The sequence below is a fragment of the Protopterus annectens genome, chromosome 10.part0 (assembly GCF_019279795.1).
Source record: "Protopterus annectens isolate FY-2018-M chromosome 10.part0, PAN1.0, whole genome shotgun sequence".
In the NCBI taxonomy this organism is placed as follows: domain Eukaryota; kingdom Metazoa; phylum Chordata; order Ceratodontiformes; family Protopteridae; genus Protopterus; species Protopterus annectens.
The window spans coordinates 1,534,074,478-1,534,090,324 of NC_056744.1; the positions used below are offsets into that span (position 1 = coordinate 1,534,074,478).

Sequence of the window (15,847 nt, forward strand, 5' to 3'; positions counted from 1 at the left end):
GCCCTCTCCTCTTTCCTGAGGCAAACTATTTACCACTGTGGCAACTCATTATAAACTTTCTTCCATCCCTGCCCGGATATCTCATTTTGTGTTTTTTTCATAGTTCCTAAACTTCTGTGCTGTAATGTCACCCCCCAGAACTCCATTTTAAGGAACCCACCTACTCTATTTTGTCCACTCCCCTGTGGTCCCAGACCCTAGTCTTGTGGTCCCCCATTGTTACTTTACCATAGGTAATGTGAACTGTATGGTTATTCTATAAATATTAACTACAGGGCCATGACATGTAAATCCCCTAACTTACTAACAAGTCCAAGGAATTTTACTTTCGTAATTTCAAGTGACACTTATCACTTGAACTGCTTGTCTCAGTCTTTACTAAGGCGTACTAGGTAAAATTCCCTTCTGGGAAAGAAAAGCAGTCAAAGCCAAAGATTTATGGATGATGTACGAGGAAGCTAGACATGAGGGAATGACTTAGAAGCAAAGGCAATGAGGAAGGCTGATGTAATAGGACATAACAGGCTGCTACCTGGAGCCCCAGTAACTAGAACCAATGAAGTTGCTCAATAGGCTGATGTGTATTTTATTAGGAAAATGGTGGTACTTATTTGACTTGGGGGTATTTGCAGGTCTGTTTTGAGACTCATCACAGATGCAACCCTGAAAACAGACAGACAGACCAAAAATCACAACTGCAAGCCAGTCTTGTTGCAGTATGAATCACATCAGGAAAATGATACTGTAACAGTCATTAAGACAGCAAGGCAATACTGATACTCAGTTGTACCAAATGAAGCAACGGAAGACAAAGCGACATCCAATCTTGGATAACGAGTTGGTATTTGGATTCAGTTATGAAACACATGTGAAGTCAGTCCTGAATATTGGATGACAGTGTCTTAGATCAGTAATGCAAACTAAGACAAGTAGTATATAAAAGGAGCTTCAACATCATAGAAGGGATTGTACAATAATGTTGCAATTACTTAGAGGTAGAAATATAAATTAAAAAGGCTGAAGTTAGAGGAGGTTAGAAAGCTGGGTAAGTAAGGTTAAAGTAACAGAAGGTAGACAGCATAATGTGGAACGATGGAAGATGGATAAATTGCAAGTCAGGAGCAGAAGTTGTATAGACTATAATAGAAAATGTCTCCACATGCATAACGTACAGGTGAGGAGAAAGTAGATGGAAATTACTGAGGGAAGCATACCTCTTAACTGTACAGATTTTTGCCTCTTACTTTTAGTCGTTTCTCATAAAAATGTGGTTTTCTGGCAAATTATTGAGGGTTGAATTTGACATTTTCAGACTTCATATCCTTCAGAAAATTAATGCTAATGCAAAACCTGTTATTCTATCAATTTTCTAAGTTTGTAAGAGCAATATTTAAAAAGTGTCCCTATTTTCAGGCCTTTGTCCTCCTATTATTGATGGCTTTGTCCAGATATCTTGCTGTAAGAGGTTGAGAGGTACGGAGGGAAGGGATGAACTTGTATCCCTAAAACACTTGCAGGATACTTAGACAGGTTATGTGAAATAGTGCCTTTGCTTTAAGAATCTCATCCTTAGAAATTTCTGATCTTGTCACTGGAACACTGTTCCAGAAGCTTAAACTACATACTGTCAACATGACTTTAGTTGAATATTGTTCTGCAGACTGCAGATTATTTTCTGTCTACGTGATATTGTTTGGGGATCCTTGCTTTAGGTGTGCAGTTGTGCAGTGTTTTGGTGTTGATGGGAATGCTGTTTGATTTACAATGGGATATGATTTAGTGGATGACTTTTCAATGATGGTTTTGTATTTCATGTCATTGTATTTACTTAGGTACAGTATGATTGTTTGTGTGAAACTATTGTGCAATCCAATAGGTAGTTTAACCTTACCATCCCCCAGTCCCCACTGTTGTATGGTCATGAAGTCAGTATATAAAAGTAAGGGCAGATGGAGGGGCAAAGCCCCCAAATGGGAGGCCAAGGGGGTTTACTCCATGAAGAATGCCTATTTTGTGCTGTTAGCTCAAGGTTTTCAAGGAGCACTTTTTTGATGAAGATAAAGCAACATGTTCACGTTCTACAAACCAGTAAAAAAGTTAAGTAATGAAAGGGTAGGCTTTCTAAAATCCTGATTCAATGATGGGAAATGCTTTTTGGTCACATGAGAAGGCAAAATTAGTGCAATTAAGTATGACCCCTTCATTTCATGCCATAGTAAGTACTCTAAGGATGAAGCACACAGCTTATTAGTCAAATGGTAGATGCACTAATCAAAAGTAATTTGTTGTTAAAAGCCATAACTATAACAGATTTTTTTATTAAAGGGACGGCACCAAGCATTGGTCGACAGTGCATTGTGGTACTCTCCCTTTAAATGGATATGGAGATAAATCTACAGAATTTATTTAGGATAGTGGGCAAAAATCTGGTTTTACTGGGATAGTCCCAGGTAGGAAGCAGAGAATCATATTCCATCTTGGGGGTAAGGAGATTCTTACTTATACCAGTGTGGGTTTCCAAGTTTTGCAAATGGGTAGCTATGTGAGTAGCTGTCTACTATCATCACATAAATCTCCTCCCTTGCTGACAGAACAGAAATAAATCCAAGGTGGGATGAGGAATTAATTCCATGTTTCCCCATTAAATAAAATATCAATCTTTCCATGATTTTACCTAGGACTCAAAGATTCAAGGCGGGCCTTAAATCAACAGCAGATTTAAGGTATGACACGTTTTTGTGTGCGTCACTGATGTTTTGAAGACTATACGATTTGCAAAAGAAAGGTTGAATACACATGTTAAAGCCTCAACAATAAAATTACCAGATATTTTGAAGAACATTTATGAAGCAGCCTGTTGGGACCATAATTGCTGTCTGCCAAACTTAAGACCACCTTTTTTTTTTTTTTTTTTAATTCTTTGGAAAAGATCATCCGAAATTTAACCTTGAGGCATTCACTGTGTGTACCAGAAACAAATAAGCCCACTAAGCTTATTGCATGGGTGCCAGGAAAGTTTTGGTGAGGTATCACAAAAACAAACAATCTAAAAATAAGTCAGAATCCACATCTTCCAGCTGCTATATGGTTTGGCTCTGGGGTACTACAACAGTAACAAAGTACCCCACCGGCACTCTATGAGAGAGAGACAGACACATAAAACAAATAATAATAATAAACTGCACCTTTTAATAGAACAGTGCCTGTAATTACAAGACTCATACACGTTCTGACAAATGTTATAGCTTTTTCATATATTCAGCTATAACTGCACCAAGCAACTGCCTTTTATCTTGTACTAGTAAGATGCACCTTAAATCAAACCTAATTAATTGATAGGAAGAGATAGGGAACCAGAGAATTATACAGAGACAGAAAATTGTACAAATGCTAAATAAAATCTTTTAGCGAAGAAGCCTGTTTATAACTATAGGCAAAAACCTTTATAAATACTCCGTCTCTCATAGATGGAACAAACTCCCATTACATATCAGAAGTATAACTCATGCCAGCAACTTTAAAAAGGTACTAAAAGATCACCTGCTTAACTCCAAAATCTGTCACTGAAATCACCCCACTTAACCTCCATCTATTTGCATTCTACAACCTCGCCTTAGGAAGTGTCTTGGCATTACTTTTAATGCTTGCATATCATTGCAGGAGCCTTCCCGTGTCCTGACAGAGTGCTCTTCAAACTATCTGGAGATATACAGAGCTGAGTATACTTTTCTGGCACTTCAGAGTTGTGTACTGGTAATTGTTGTTTGACTAATTTTATATCATTGCTGGTTGACTTCAGAGTTGTGCACTGTTATTTTTGCTTCACTGTATAGTTTTTCAGATCTCTGCTGAAGGTGTTGGTTTTCCCATACCCAACCTCCCTATTCTTGTGTTGTTGTTTAAATTTGGAGGCTTTTGCAGTTGCCCGCCCCAACTGTAGATTTGATCTGGGACACTCCCCCCAGTTCCATCTCCTTACCTCATTCTACCTAATAGACTCCTTCTGCACTTGTTTTTAGTCATTTTTAATTTAATTGCATTTTTTAAACTGTTTGGTCTAACATTGCTACATACTCAAGTGCGCTAGCTTGCACTGCATTTGAAATGTTTTTACTGCTGTTTTAGCTACTTTTCTGTATATATATATATAAATATATTATATATATATATAAATATATTATATATATATATATATATATATATATATATATATATATAAAAAATACCTTTCCTGTAAATAGTGTAGTCCAGATTCAGATTTGCTGTATCCAGGACTATATGTAAGCTTCTGAGCCCCCCCAAGCTTTCCGTGTTGTGGGGGAGCCTTCTAGCTTATCAGTGGGAGTGGTAAGCACTAGGTAACCTATATACCACACAAGGGGTGGTTCTGGCCCAGAAATTGTAGTTATTGGCCATTTGGGCAGTTTTTCCATCTCTCTCAACTTTCTGATTTAAAAGCCCACATTTGTACTCCCCCCCCCCTTTCCTGTAACTAGTTTAGTCCAGATACAGAAGTTTTAGCACTTAAATTTGCTTATTTGTGATCAGCACTTGTTCAGAACTTGTAAGCACTAAATAACCTACTAATTACTACAGCACTCAACCTTCCTCGTTACCTAGAGGAAAACCGTTTTGGTACTTACTTTCCTCACTTGCTTAGAGAAAAACAGCTCTTGTACTCACTTTCCTCACTTCTCTAGAGGAAAATTGTTTTTTATTCAGGCATGTCCAAGGGTCAGCTCCCAGTGTTCTCTTCTGTCTATCTGATGAATCTGGGCATCTTGGGGCAATGTAGAAATTGCCTCATGTACATAGACAACCCTCTCCCCCTACCACCAAACACAACAACCTGTGAGAGATGCACTTATCTAGCCAAACTGGAGGTAAAGCTCTCTCCAATCAAGACTGAACTTGACAGTCAAGAGGAGAAGATAAACACTTGCACCACTCCACACTCATCACAGTCTCACTAAATCTAGACCACCAAAATCCACACATAGTAACACAAAAACATTGGCAGAGGCTCTCAATAATAATCTGTCTAAGCAACAGAGACCTCCAAAGCAGAAACGCAAGCAAATTCCATCCCCCAACACAACACAAATGACACATAGCCCGCAGACTCAGTGTGCCACTCAATCACAGCCAATAAGGCAAAACAACGTACCCAACACACTAGTCATAGGTGACTCTATAGTCAGGCACACTGACGTCCCACTCACCAGGCTAAACAAGGAGAAGGTTACTGTCGGGTGCCAGGATCCACCACATAACCCACGCACTCAGGTCACTCCACAACAAGTACAAATATGACTCTGTCATTGTCCATGTTGATGTAAACGACCTGAGACGTACCTGTCTGGACTACATGAAAAGAGACATGAAAGAGCTCTCCAATCTTGTAGCCCAGGCAGGCATGACCCTAGCTCTGAGTAGCATTCTGCCATCACCCAGAATGATGCCGCAGTACAAGGACAAAATGATTGACTTCACTGGCTAAGCTTCTAGTGCCATTGTAAAGGGATACAGTATCTGTCTGCCTGGGATGACATGATCGACAGACCACAATGCTTTGCCAGAGATGGCTTGCACCTGTCACCCCTGGGATTCCGGATACTGGCTAAGGTTCTTGCCACCCCTATAGTGCCTTTTTTAGGCAAGGTTCAAATGACAAATTCACCACTGTAACAGGAACAGGCAAGCAAAAACTGAGGGTGATGCTACTCAATGCTAGATGTCTAAATCTCAAAATGCACTCACTTGAGGCACTCCTTAAAATGGAAAACATTGATATCTGTGCAGTGACTGAGACCTGGTTCAAGGCTCCAGATAGCACCCCTGCACTGCCAGGCTATGACTCATACAACACTTTTCGGCCATGTAACCTGGACCGGAACACTAAAGGCGGAGGTGTGTCCATATTCATTAAGGATATCTACACCTCCAGGCTAGTAGTCTGGGTTTGACATAGCTTTGTATGTTAGGCAGAGATCACCTCTGAGTAGGCAATATGCGACGGAGTAAAGCTGGAGTCGGTCTGCGTAGGGCATCTGTTTGAGGCCAGTAATCCTCTTTGTGAGGTACTTCTGCGGCCTTTCCAGTTGTTGTAGATGTCTTGTGAGGTACATACCAAAAGGGGTGTTGTACTCTATAATGGGTCTAATGAGTAATGAGGATTTGTCCATACCGAGTCATTCAGAAAACAATCCCCGATATAAAAACTGGACCTCATGAAGCAGGGAGGCAGTTGAGTGCATGATCCATATCACAGAAAAAAATGTCTATGCTGTAGGCCACAGTCCCTTATCTGAGACTAAAATCACAGAAAAATCAGTTTGAAGATGTCATTATAAACAGTCTAGCAGTGATCCTGAAAATAAGCAATTTAGTAGAAAAAAATTATTAACAGTTTATAGATGGAATCTCACCAGCAGAGCCTGGGCAGAACATATCATTAGGTCAACAACAGAAGCACAGAGAGGAACCCACTGAACATGGTCTACATGGAATTTAACATTCAACAGTGTTGTCTCCATGAAGCCTACTGCAGAAGAATTAACATAGGACAGTGACGCCAAAACTGTAGGGGTAAGTCACAGAGTAGTTAAAAGGGGGCACAGGTTCTGTGGTAAGAGATGTGCCATCCAAAATGTCACTGAGGAGACAGCTGACTCACGAGTCCATACAGGGCCTAATGGTATTACGTACTTTTTAACTTGATATTACAAGCAGCAAATATAGTATGTCTGCAAAGTTTTATCTATGTTTGTTAAGAAATCTTGCTGGCACACATCTGGATTGACAAACATACATAATGTAAAACAAGTGCATTCAATTTTCAGTACAAGCACAAACAACCATTTACAAGTTACAATGAAAGTACATATTTGCACTGTCAAATTAGCTTTAAGAAAAGTCAGACAACATGTTTACAAAGGAGGATTCACAACAAAAAGTGGTACATAACAACAACAAAATCATACTTAGATGACAAGAAAAGACTTGATTTCAAATAAAACCCTCAACTAAAATCGATCACAAGGAATGTAGAAGGTTATTGCAGAATTTAGGGATGATAACCAAATGCAGTGTCATTAAAAAGAACTTAGGTGGACTGGACAGCTGCAAGGGCTAGAGCTGCAAACTGCCATTAATGAGCAGGGTATACTATTCAGTTAACAGGGAGATGGCTGGGGATTTGTAGTAGTAATTTATTATTACATATTATTATAACAGACAGTGAGGTAGCTTCAGCTGAAGCTTATTTCGACTAAATAACACTGTGTGTGCATGTGGGGGAGCAATGGTGTCAAAAACTAGCTAGCAGTAAACTTAGAAACTCTTATATGACATTTTCCAGGGAAGGAAATTTGGCGAAGACTATACAGCTAGTAGGAGAAAATATCCACGTACAATTGAGTACAGCATGTCTGGAATGATAGCATCGTGACCCTGTAAATGCTATTTCCAAAGAAGTTCAGACAGAGTTAGTCAGGAACAGTTTGGCTTAATAAAGGAATCCAGTCTTTTGGTTGACTTTCACTTTAATTGTCCTAACATGCATATTGAACTTCAACTGCCGATTGGGAGTACACCAAACAGTTTTAAAAGGAAGACAACTTCCTGGACAGTACTGCTGTAAGAATTAATGTTAAGCAGAGCATCCACATTCGAGTCTATATCAGATGATCAAAAGTTTACAAGGCCGAAGCTCACAACTTCGAACTGCAAACCTCGAAAGCTGACATTGAACGGGCAAAAAAAACACTAACTACCCAAATAAAAAAAAGGAAAAAAAAAAAAATGCTCTATGCAGGGGGGCAAGCCCCCCTGCACCCACCAGCCCCCCGCTACTTAAATATACCAACTCTGAGATCGCACTATTGTGCAGTAAAGGGAAATCTTCCCTTCCTACACTCTATGGCGATCTCCGGTCTGCGGTTCGATGTTGTCACCTTTCGAGGTTTGAAGTTCGGAGTTGTGAGCTTCGGACTTATCAGCCTTCGATATTCTGATAATAAACCCCCATATTCAGAGGAACATTATGTGTCTAAGGTAAAACAAATCATAGCACTTAGTACAAGACCTGATTCCAGTAGCCACACTTGGATTTTATGGAAACTAAATGTGGAAACTGGTATTTATCTCATCAATAAGAGGTGCCAAGGAAGAAAGAAGAGAATGGAGTTGTCTTCATGGGAATTAGTTTGGCAGACTTACAGATCTTGGTCATATCATTTATAAACATGGTGAAGGAAAGAGGATAAGTAGCTGATCCTTGGGAAACTCTGCAGAAACACCAAGAGGGTTTGAAATGCAGTGAGAAAGTTTCACCAATTCCTATACTATGGAAAGATAGAGAACCAACCGCTATAGGGCAAGATCATGGAAGGTCGAGTGGTTGCCAGGTCAAAAGCCTTAAATTAATCTAAGTGCAGGAATTCTGTAGGCGCACCCAAGTTTAAATGATAACATACAAAATGTGTGTGGGTGAGTCAGTTTCAATACAGAGCAGCCTGACAGAAAACCATGACCGAGAAAGAAGGAATATATCATTATGAGAGGTGTTAAAACAACTGGCATAAATAATAATGAGAATATACCATTGTGACAGGTGTTAAAACAACTGATAAATAATAATGAGAATATGCAGTCTCGGTAGCTCAACAGACAGTGCACTTGTCTTGTGTGCAGAAGGTTGTAGGTTCTGTTCCTACACCAGCTAGCTGGATAACATTTTCAATAATGATACTGCAGTGCAGCTTAATGAGTGCCACACTTCGGAGGAGACCCTAAACCCAGGTCCCTGGCAGCACAGGTGGATATAAATAATCCCTTGCTCTTATCAAAATGAATAGAAGTTTCCTAGTTCCCTGGCCAAATTTCCCCTAGTCAATATAAATAGCACCTCAGATCTCCCCTAAAAAGTGGACACTGACCTAGTGGGACTAACCCCGTCAACAGAGTGTAAATAAATAAATTAAATAACACACCCTGGAAAGTCTTAGAACAAAGGTTCAGAATGTTAACTGTATAAAATAGTTTAATTGACATGATGGATCACCATTGTGCAGAAGAAAACTGCTATGTCTGTTTTTCAGAAGGTATGAACATTAATTTCTTGGGCAGAATCACTGATAAAGAGAAACAGAATAAGCACCAAAACCTGTAGCCATCTTGGGGTAATTACATGGCAAAATGCCTAAGAGAGAAGATGGCTTTAATTTCTTGAGACATTTCTGGAGAAGTTGAACAGAAACAACAGAGCATTTTAGGAAACAGGACAAGCAGTTTAGCGGAGGAGACAAAATGTGACAGGAGAAGATTACAGGACAGGGGCAGATAAAGTAGCAGTGAACAGCAGATGGACTTGATCACGTTTATTCATTTAGTTATTTACTTACTACTGGTCAACGTAGTGGGGTGTTTAGCGTACACCTGGGATAACTTTTCACCATAAACGGAAAGTGTGCAGAAACAAAAATTAGATTCTTAAGTTTTATAAAACAAGAAGTATCACACTGTAACCAAAAATCATAGCGTAAACAACAACAACACACTAGGCCAAGCAGGACAGGCAAGAAACAGAGTCAAAACAGCAAGAGAAAATAAAACAGCATCACAATGGAAGTTAGATGGGAATGTTATTTATCCAAAGAATGTTGGAGACTTATAACTGAGGAAAAAGGACAAACAGAATGTAAAAAGTATTAGCACAATGAGGCCTTTAAGTGATGCATCACACATTTAATTTACAAGAATTTCTTGAAAGCATTTTTAAATATTATGATTTTAGTTGCCTTCAAGACTGAGGAGTGCTTTAGAAGATGGACACTGGAGGAACCTTGGTGTAAGGTTTTTACCCCATGGAAGAATCAAACCCTGCCGGGTTTGATTCTTAAAATGGCCCACAAGGGCAGTTAGGTTCAGAGGTTACGATTAGGCTATCACAAGTCTAAATGCTTGCCCTCCAAGTGGAGGAAATGAATCGTAGATGACCAGCAGACACTTCATAGGATCATAGGCAGTTACTAGGCTATTGGTCTTTAGGCCCTTACAAGCCTAGCCAAGAATTTAGCCCATGTTCTGACAAGTCAGCACCCGATGCCCCGGGCCAGCAGGGACACAGGTGGAATCCCAGGTGTGTATTTACTGTTCCCCCATCCAGTTATCCAGGTTGCCGTTAAAAAGGGTTAATGAGGTACTCTGCTTGACGTGGAGGGGAGTGTATTCCACAGAAGGAGCAGTATCTGGGACACAAATCTGTCCCGCCAACAAGTCCTACTGATGTCACAGATCAGGTTGAGGTCGCGCGTACAGGTTACTCGAGTGGAGCTTGACCTGAGGATATGCAGCAGTCCCATCAAGGTGGGGTTTGAGATTGCGGTGTATGCCAGACCGAGGTCACCTCTGAGGAGTCTGTAAGCGACTGAGTAGAGGGACAGTGCCCTTAGCCTATCTGTGTAGGGTAGATGTTTGAGGCCCTGAATTCTTCTGGTGAGGAACCTCTGTGCTCTCTCCAGCAGCTGCATGTGCTTTGTGAGGTACATGCTGAAAGGGGAACTGTACTCAGTTGTTGTTGTGTCTTTCAGCTTATCCCGGTTAGGGGTCACCACAGCAGAACTCCGGTCCGCTAATGTTTGGTAGTGGATTTTTACATGCCGAGTTACCAGCCCTGACGCACAACCTTCAACGAAGGCACGCCCATTCACATATGCCTCACACAGAAGACGCTCTAGCTGAGAATCGAATGGGACAACGTCTTGCTATGAGGCGACAACGCTACCGCAGCACCACTACCACAGGTGGGAACTGTACTCAGTAATGGGAGGAATACAGGGATGTTATAACTACTGTGTCCCTGGATGAGATACCCTTAGTAATGAAGTGGGCCATGTAGAAAGCTTTCCGTACAATGGAGGCAATATGGTGGTGAAAATTCAGTTTGCTATCAACCTGGGTGCCCAAGTCTCTCACGACCGATTGTGTGTTTAGGACCTTCTTATTAACGTGATAACTTGTGGGGATGTCACTCTCCCCAAAGGGGATGATGATGCATTTTTTGGCATTCAGTTTGAGGCAATGTCTCTGGCACCAGTCATTTGTTTGGGTGAGACCCTCTTGCAGGATGTCCACATCACTAGGGTGATTGATGACAGAGCTCAGCTTGCAGTCATCTGCAAACTTGGGTCAGCCATAGCCCACTGGTTTTGGCCTGCATCTCAGAAAAGTATATCCCAAACAACAAAGGCCCCAAGAATGATCCCTGGGGTACACAGCTCATTACAGGTCAATTGCTTGAGGTGGCTTCCCCTGTTTTGACTAGGTGGGTTCTCTCAGTAAGCCAGTTTGATACCCATCTAGTAACATATGGATTGATGCCTAGTTGAGAGAGTTTATCTGTTATACCCGAGTGGAGAATAGTATCAAAGGTTTTGGTCAGGTCAAGGTAGGCAATGTGCAGAGTCTTCCCCTCATCCATGGCTCTAGTGACAGTCTCAACCAATTTAACAGGTATGACCTCGCCTTGACAAAACCAAACTGTGTGGGATTGAGTGTTTGGAGGTTGCCAATGTCTCTTATTATTGAGGCCCATGATAATTTGCTCCATGGCCTTGCAGAATCAGGCTAGTTAGGCTGATGGGTCTATAATTTCCTGGATCGGTGGACGTTCCACCTTTGTGCAAAGGGATGGACTCAGCTGGGATGAAGCTGGTACACGGGCTTTGGTTGACTAGGGTGTCTAATGGTGCTGCAAGGTCCTGCCTGAGTTCATGTAGGATGCAGCCCGGGATGTTACTGGGTCCCATGGAGGCTGTATTTTTTTCCTTTGAGAGGGCAGTGATGACTTGCTTCCTAGAGATAGGGGGGCAGGTGCTGGGGATGCCCTGATTTACAGATGGGGGGGACGGGACAGAAGGCCGAAGTTTTCACTGAACCTATCTACCAGCAGGTTGACTATATCTACGGCATTTGTGTCTGTGTAACTCAGGGACTTTAGCAGTGGACTTGAGTTTCTACAGCATGCAATAGTTTATACACTTATGCTTTAAACTCAAAATCATGAGTACTACATTTTTCATAAGTGGGAAGTCACTGTACACTTTTAAAGAGGTTAAACAATGCTAAAATTGGGTATCAAGTTTTGAAACATTCTCCTGTATGGAGCCTGTAAATGAAGGGCCAGGGTAAACATGAAGACATCTGCATCCAGACTATTAAACATGCTGTGAAGTGTTACAGGAAGAGGCCCCAAGCATTGACCTTTTTGGATACAAGTCTGTAGGAGATTTATCAGGATAGTATGGAACACACTGGTAAACAGTGTGTGATCAGTATTACAGACAAAGTCACAAAGGATCACATGGTTATTTAAGTGCTTCATACAAACCTAAAACTATGTCTCCATGGGGACCCATTACCATATTTTGTCAAGTACTTCACAGTCTGCTGTTACATTAGTTTAGCAACAGTCTGGCAACTACAGGGAGGAACAAGCTGAAGCTATAGTTACTAGTGGGGAAACAAACTGTGTCTATAGTTACTAGTGGAGAAACAAGCTGAGTCTATAGTTACTAGTGGAGAAAAAAGCTGAGTCTATAGCTACTAGTGGAGAACAATCACCCATTTGTGTTACCGAGGTCATGACACTCGGTCATTCCAGGCATGCTGCACAAAACAAGACCAGTGCTAACATGTTTACTGTAGACCAGCAGCAATACTTTAGGAGGAGACACACATCTGTGGTCAGAGAGAAACAACTGCAGTTCAACACTAACTATACGCTTATGCATCTTCAAAAAAAATGACCTACCTCCTGTGATGGTTGGGGTACACTATGCAGATATAGGAAGGGACTGCACCTTGTGTGAAAAGGTAGAGTCAAAGTAAATAGGGTATTTGGCTGCACAGTCAGGGGCACTAACTCCCAGAACAAGAGGCCTCTGCTTTTACGTACAGCACACTGAAGTAGGTAAAACCTGGATATTACATTCATCTTGGTCAATTCACATCTAAACCAAATGATGACATTGGTGAGAAGCATACAAATCAGAGCTGATTAATAAACACAAGCAAAGACTGGTGTTATACATTTCACTTTAAGCATTCTTTTAAACACCTGTTCTGGAGGGCCAGTCTTAGAAGAAAGCCCTGGGGTAAGAAGAAGGGGCAAGATTAAGTGGAAAAAAGTCAGATAGCTCAGAACAAAGAGAATGAAAAGTTAGATTACAGCAAACCCTGGTATGGTGAAGTAGACAGAAGGGGTTAGCTACAGCAGGATACATGCAGGAAGGAAGTGTCAGTTACTCAATTAGTTACACTACTGGACAGGCTATGCAGCCTTCTTCCTTTGGTTAAACTGTATTACGTGTGCACTGGTTTTATGAACTTCAGTTCAAGCATTCTTTTTAATACCTCTTCTGCTCACTGTCATTCTTCACACAAAACGATTATAAAGCTTAACCTGGTAGGCAGAACCCTGAAATCTGAGTTTGCAAAACTAATCATTAGTTTACTGTTTGTATTTACTGTACTTTACAGTACATTTAAATCAATGCATTTTTATATCAGTTTAAGCATCTCAAAGATTGTGGAGGGAAATGAATGACTATAAAGGTTGACCTCCGAATGCTGATGCCTGCAAAAACTGTTTTGAAGGCCGGTATGATGCATCTCAGAAACCTGACATTTTGGGAAGTGGAAAATGTGTAGTTTAAAAGAGTGAAGTGCAATTACAGCTAAAATTTTGGCAGGCAGTAAATTATGTTTTACTTAGCCTATACCAGTCCTGCATGCTGTAAAATAATCAAAGTTTGCTGGCTGAGGTCAGGCTATAATCTGCATTAGTGAAAAGAAGAAGATGAAGTATGAGGTTTCTGAAGTGGTCTAGTCAACCTTCCATCTACTTAAACTCCTGTCTCACACTCCCTATTGGTAGCCAGCTTGGCTGGGTGAGGATGTGAATTACAGAGACGCACTGCAACACTATTTTGTGTCTCACAGTGATAGGGACAGAGGTCCAGTTCTGATTTCAGGTTAGTGTGTGTGTGTGTGTGTGTTGCATGTGTGTCTGTGTGTGTGTTGCATGTGGGTCTGTGTGTGTGTTGCATGTGGGTCTGTGTGTGTGTTGCATGTGGGTCTGTGTGTGTGTTGCATGTGGGTCTGTGTGTGCATGCATCTGTGTTTGTACAGTGTCTGCATGTTCTTACCATCTTTGTGTGGATTTTCCCTAGGTGCCCTCCTAGTCCCCCCCCCCCCCCCATTAAAACAAAACAAACAAAAAAATCTTACTTTATTAGCCTTTTAACTAAGATCACAGTTAAAAAGTATCTGAATGCCCGCTTCACTTACCCATTTAAGAAATAAATACATTTGTACTGCTTTATACTGCTCGATGAGCAAGAACAACAATGTAGAAGTGAAATAGGAGGTGACCCTCAACAGATTTTTGTGTATTTTTCTATAGTGGACATTTAAAATGCTGACACTACAACCACCACTTCAAAATACTGAAGTGTCATTCTGTGTACAAACTACTGTTGCTATGCCCCCAGGTTGTGTCTGCAATCCAACTGATAAAATTAATAATCACTGCTTCCTTTTTTTCAAATAAATACAGACGCACACATGAACATTGCATCATTATTTATAAATGCACACAAACAGAACACATATAGATACTCATAATGCAAAATACAGTACAAAATATTTCAGATATCAAGAACAGTATGCAGTATCCTTTACCTGATAAATATTAACTGCCTCCTGCAGGGATATGAAATGGTGACCATAATGTTTCGGAACACACAGGACACAGGCCAAAGTTCCATCTTCCTCACAAAATAATTTCAGTCTCTCTTCATGTTCCTCACACTGCTGAATTCCTCTGTCTTGGTCTACAACAGGAACATGTGCCTCTCCTTTCTGATCTGGTGCTCTGCTTTCTTCTCTCTGTCCAGGATTGTTTTTCTGGACTCTCCCAACCAAAGTAGCCAGCAGTCTGTTCACAGTGTACTTTCTTTCCAAAAATTCCTCTCTGCACTCGGGGCAGGATAAGATTTTTGTGCTGTCCCAAACCTTATTGATACACGACTTACAAAAATTGTGCCCACATGCCACGATCACAGGATCTTTAAACGTTTCCAAACAAACTGGACAGCTGAACTCCTCTAGAGAGCATACTGACTGCTTAAGCCATGCCATGATGGCAGAGAACAACTTACAACTTACTTTCAGTACATCAAGGAACAAAAAATGCTCAGGGGTGTGGCTGTCTTTACTTAAAGGGGAAATGTACTTCAAAAAGAGAAAGACCTTACAATTCAGTCCATGCACATAGTTGTGCTTGCCTTTTTAAATGACCTTCCTCAGATATTTGAATTTAAACACTAGTAAGTCATTACTACACAGTCTATTACAGCAAAGTCAAATATTAAGATATAAACAAATGTTAAAGAAACTGTCAAACATTAATGGAAGCATGCTACTAGAAATACAAATTTAATGTTCCTAAGTGTTTTTAAAGCATTATCCAAGCAGATGTTACAAGCAGAAGCTTCATAATGAAATGATTGCTTAATATGTGAACCTAAGTCTTTTTATGAAAGAACACCATCTGCAGTTCCATGAGTGAGAGTTATAGTATAAATAATTAATTATTTTGGAAGACAGTAGGATCTTTCCATATTTGTAACTTAAGCTGTATTTGTATTCCTGCCTGGCTTTACCCTAAGTCCACTGGGACTCTGCCATCTGCTAAAAATGGATCCACCACCATCTGCTAACACTGGTTCTGTCACATCAACCCTCACCTTTGCTCCAGTCAAGAAATATTCCCAGCAATTAC

At 40.7% G+C, this 15,847-nt stretch overlaps 1 protein-coding gene across 1 annotated transcript in view; it reads right to left on the reverse strand.

Moving 5' to 3' along the window:
• Positions 1 to 15,204, reverse strand: part of LOC122814332 (zinc-binding protein A33-like) — a 100,675-nt gene extending 85,471 nt beyond the window's left edge. The window contains exon 1 of the mRNA XM_044086918.1: positions 14,746 to 15,204. Coding sequence (XP_043942853.1) covers positions 14,746 to 15,204 — 459 coding nt within the window. The remainder of the gene's footprint in view (positions 1 to 14,745) is intronic.
• Positions 15,205 to 15,847: the final 643 nt, after the last annotated feature.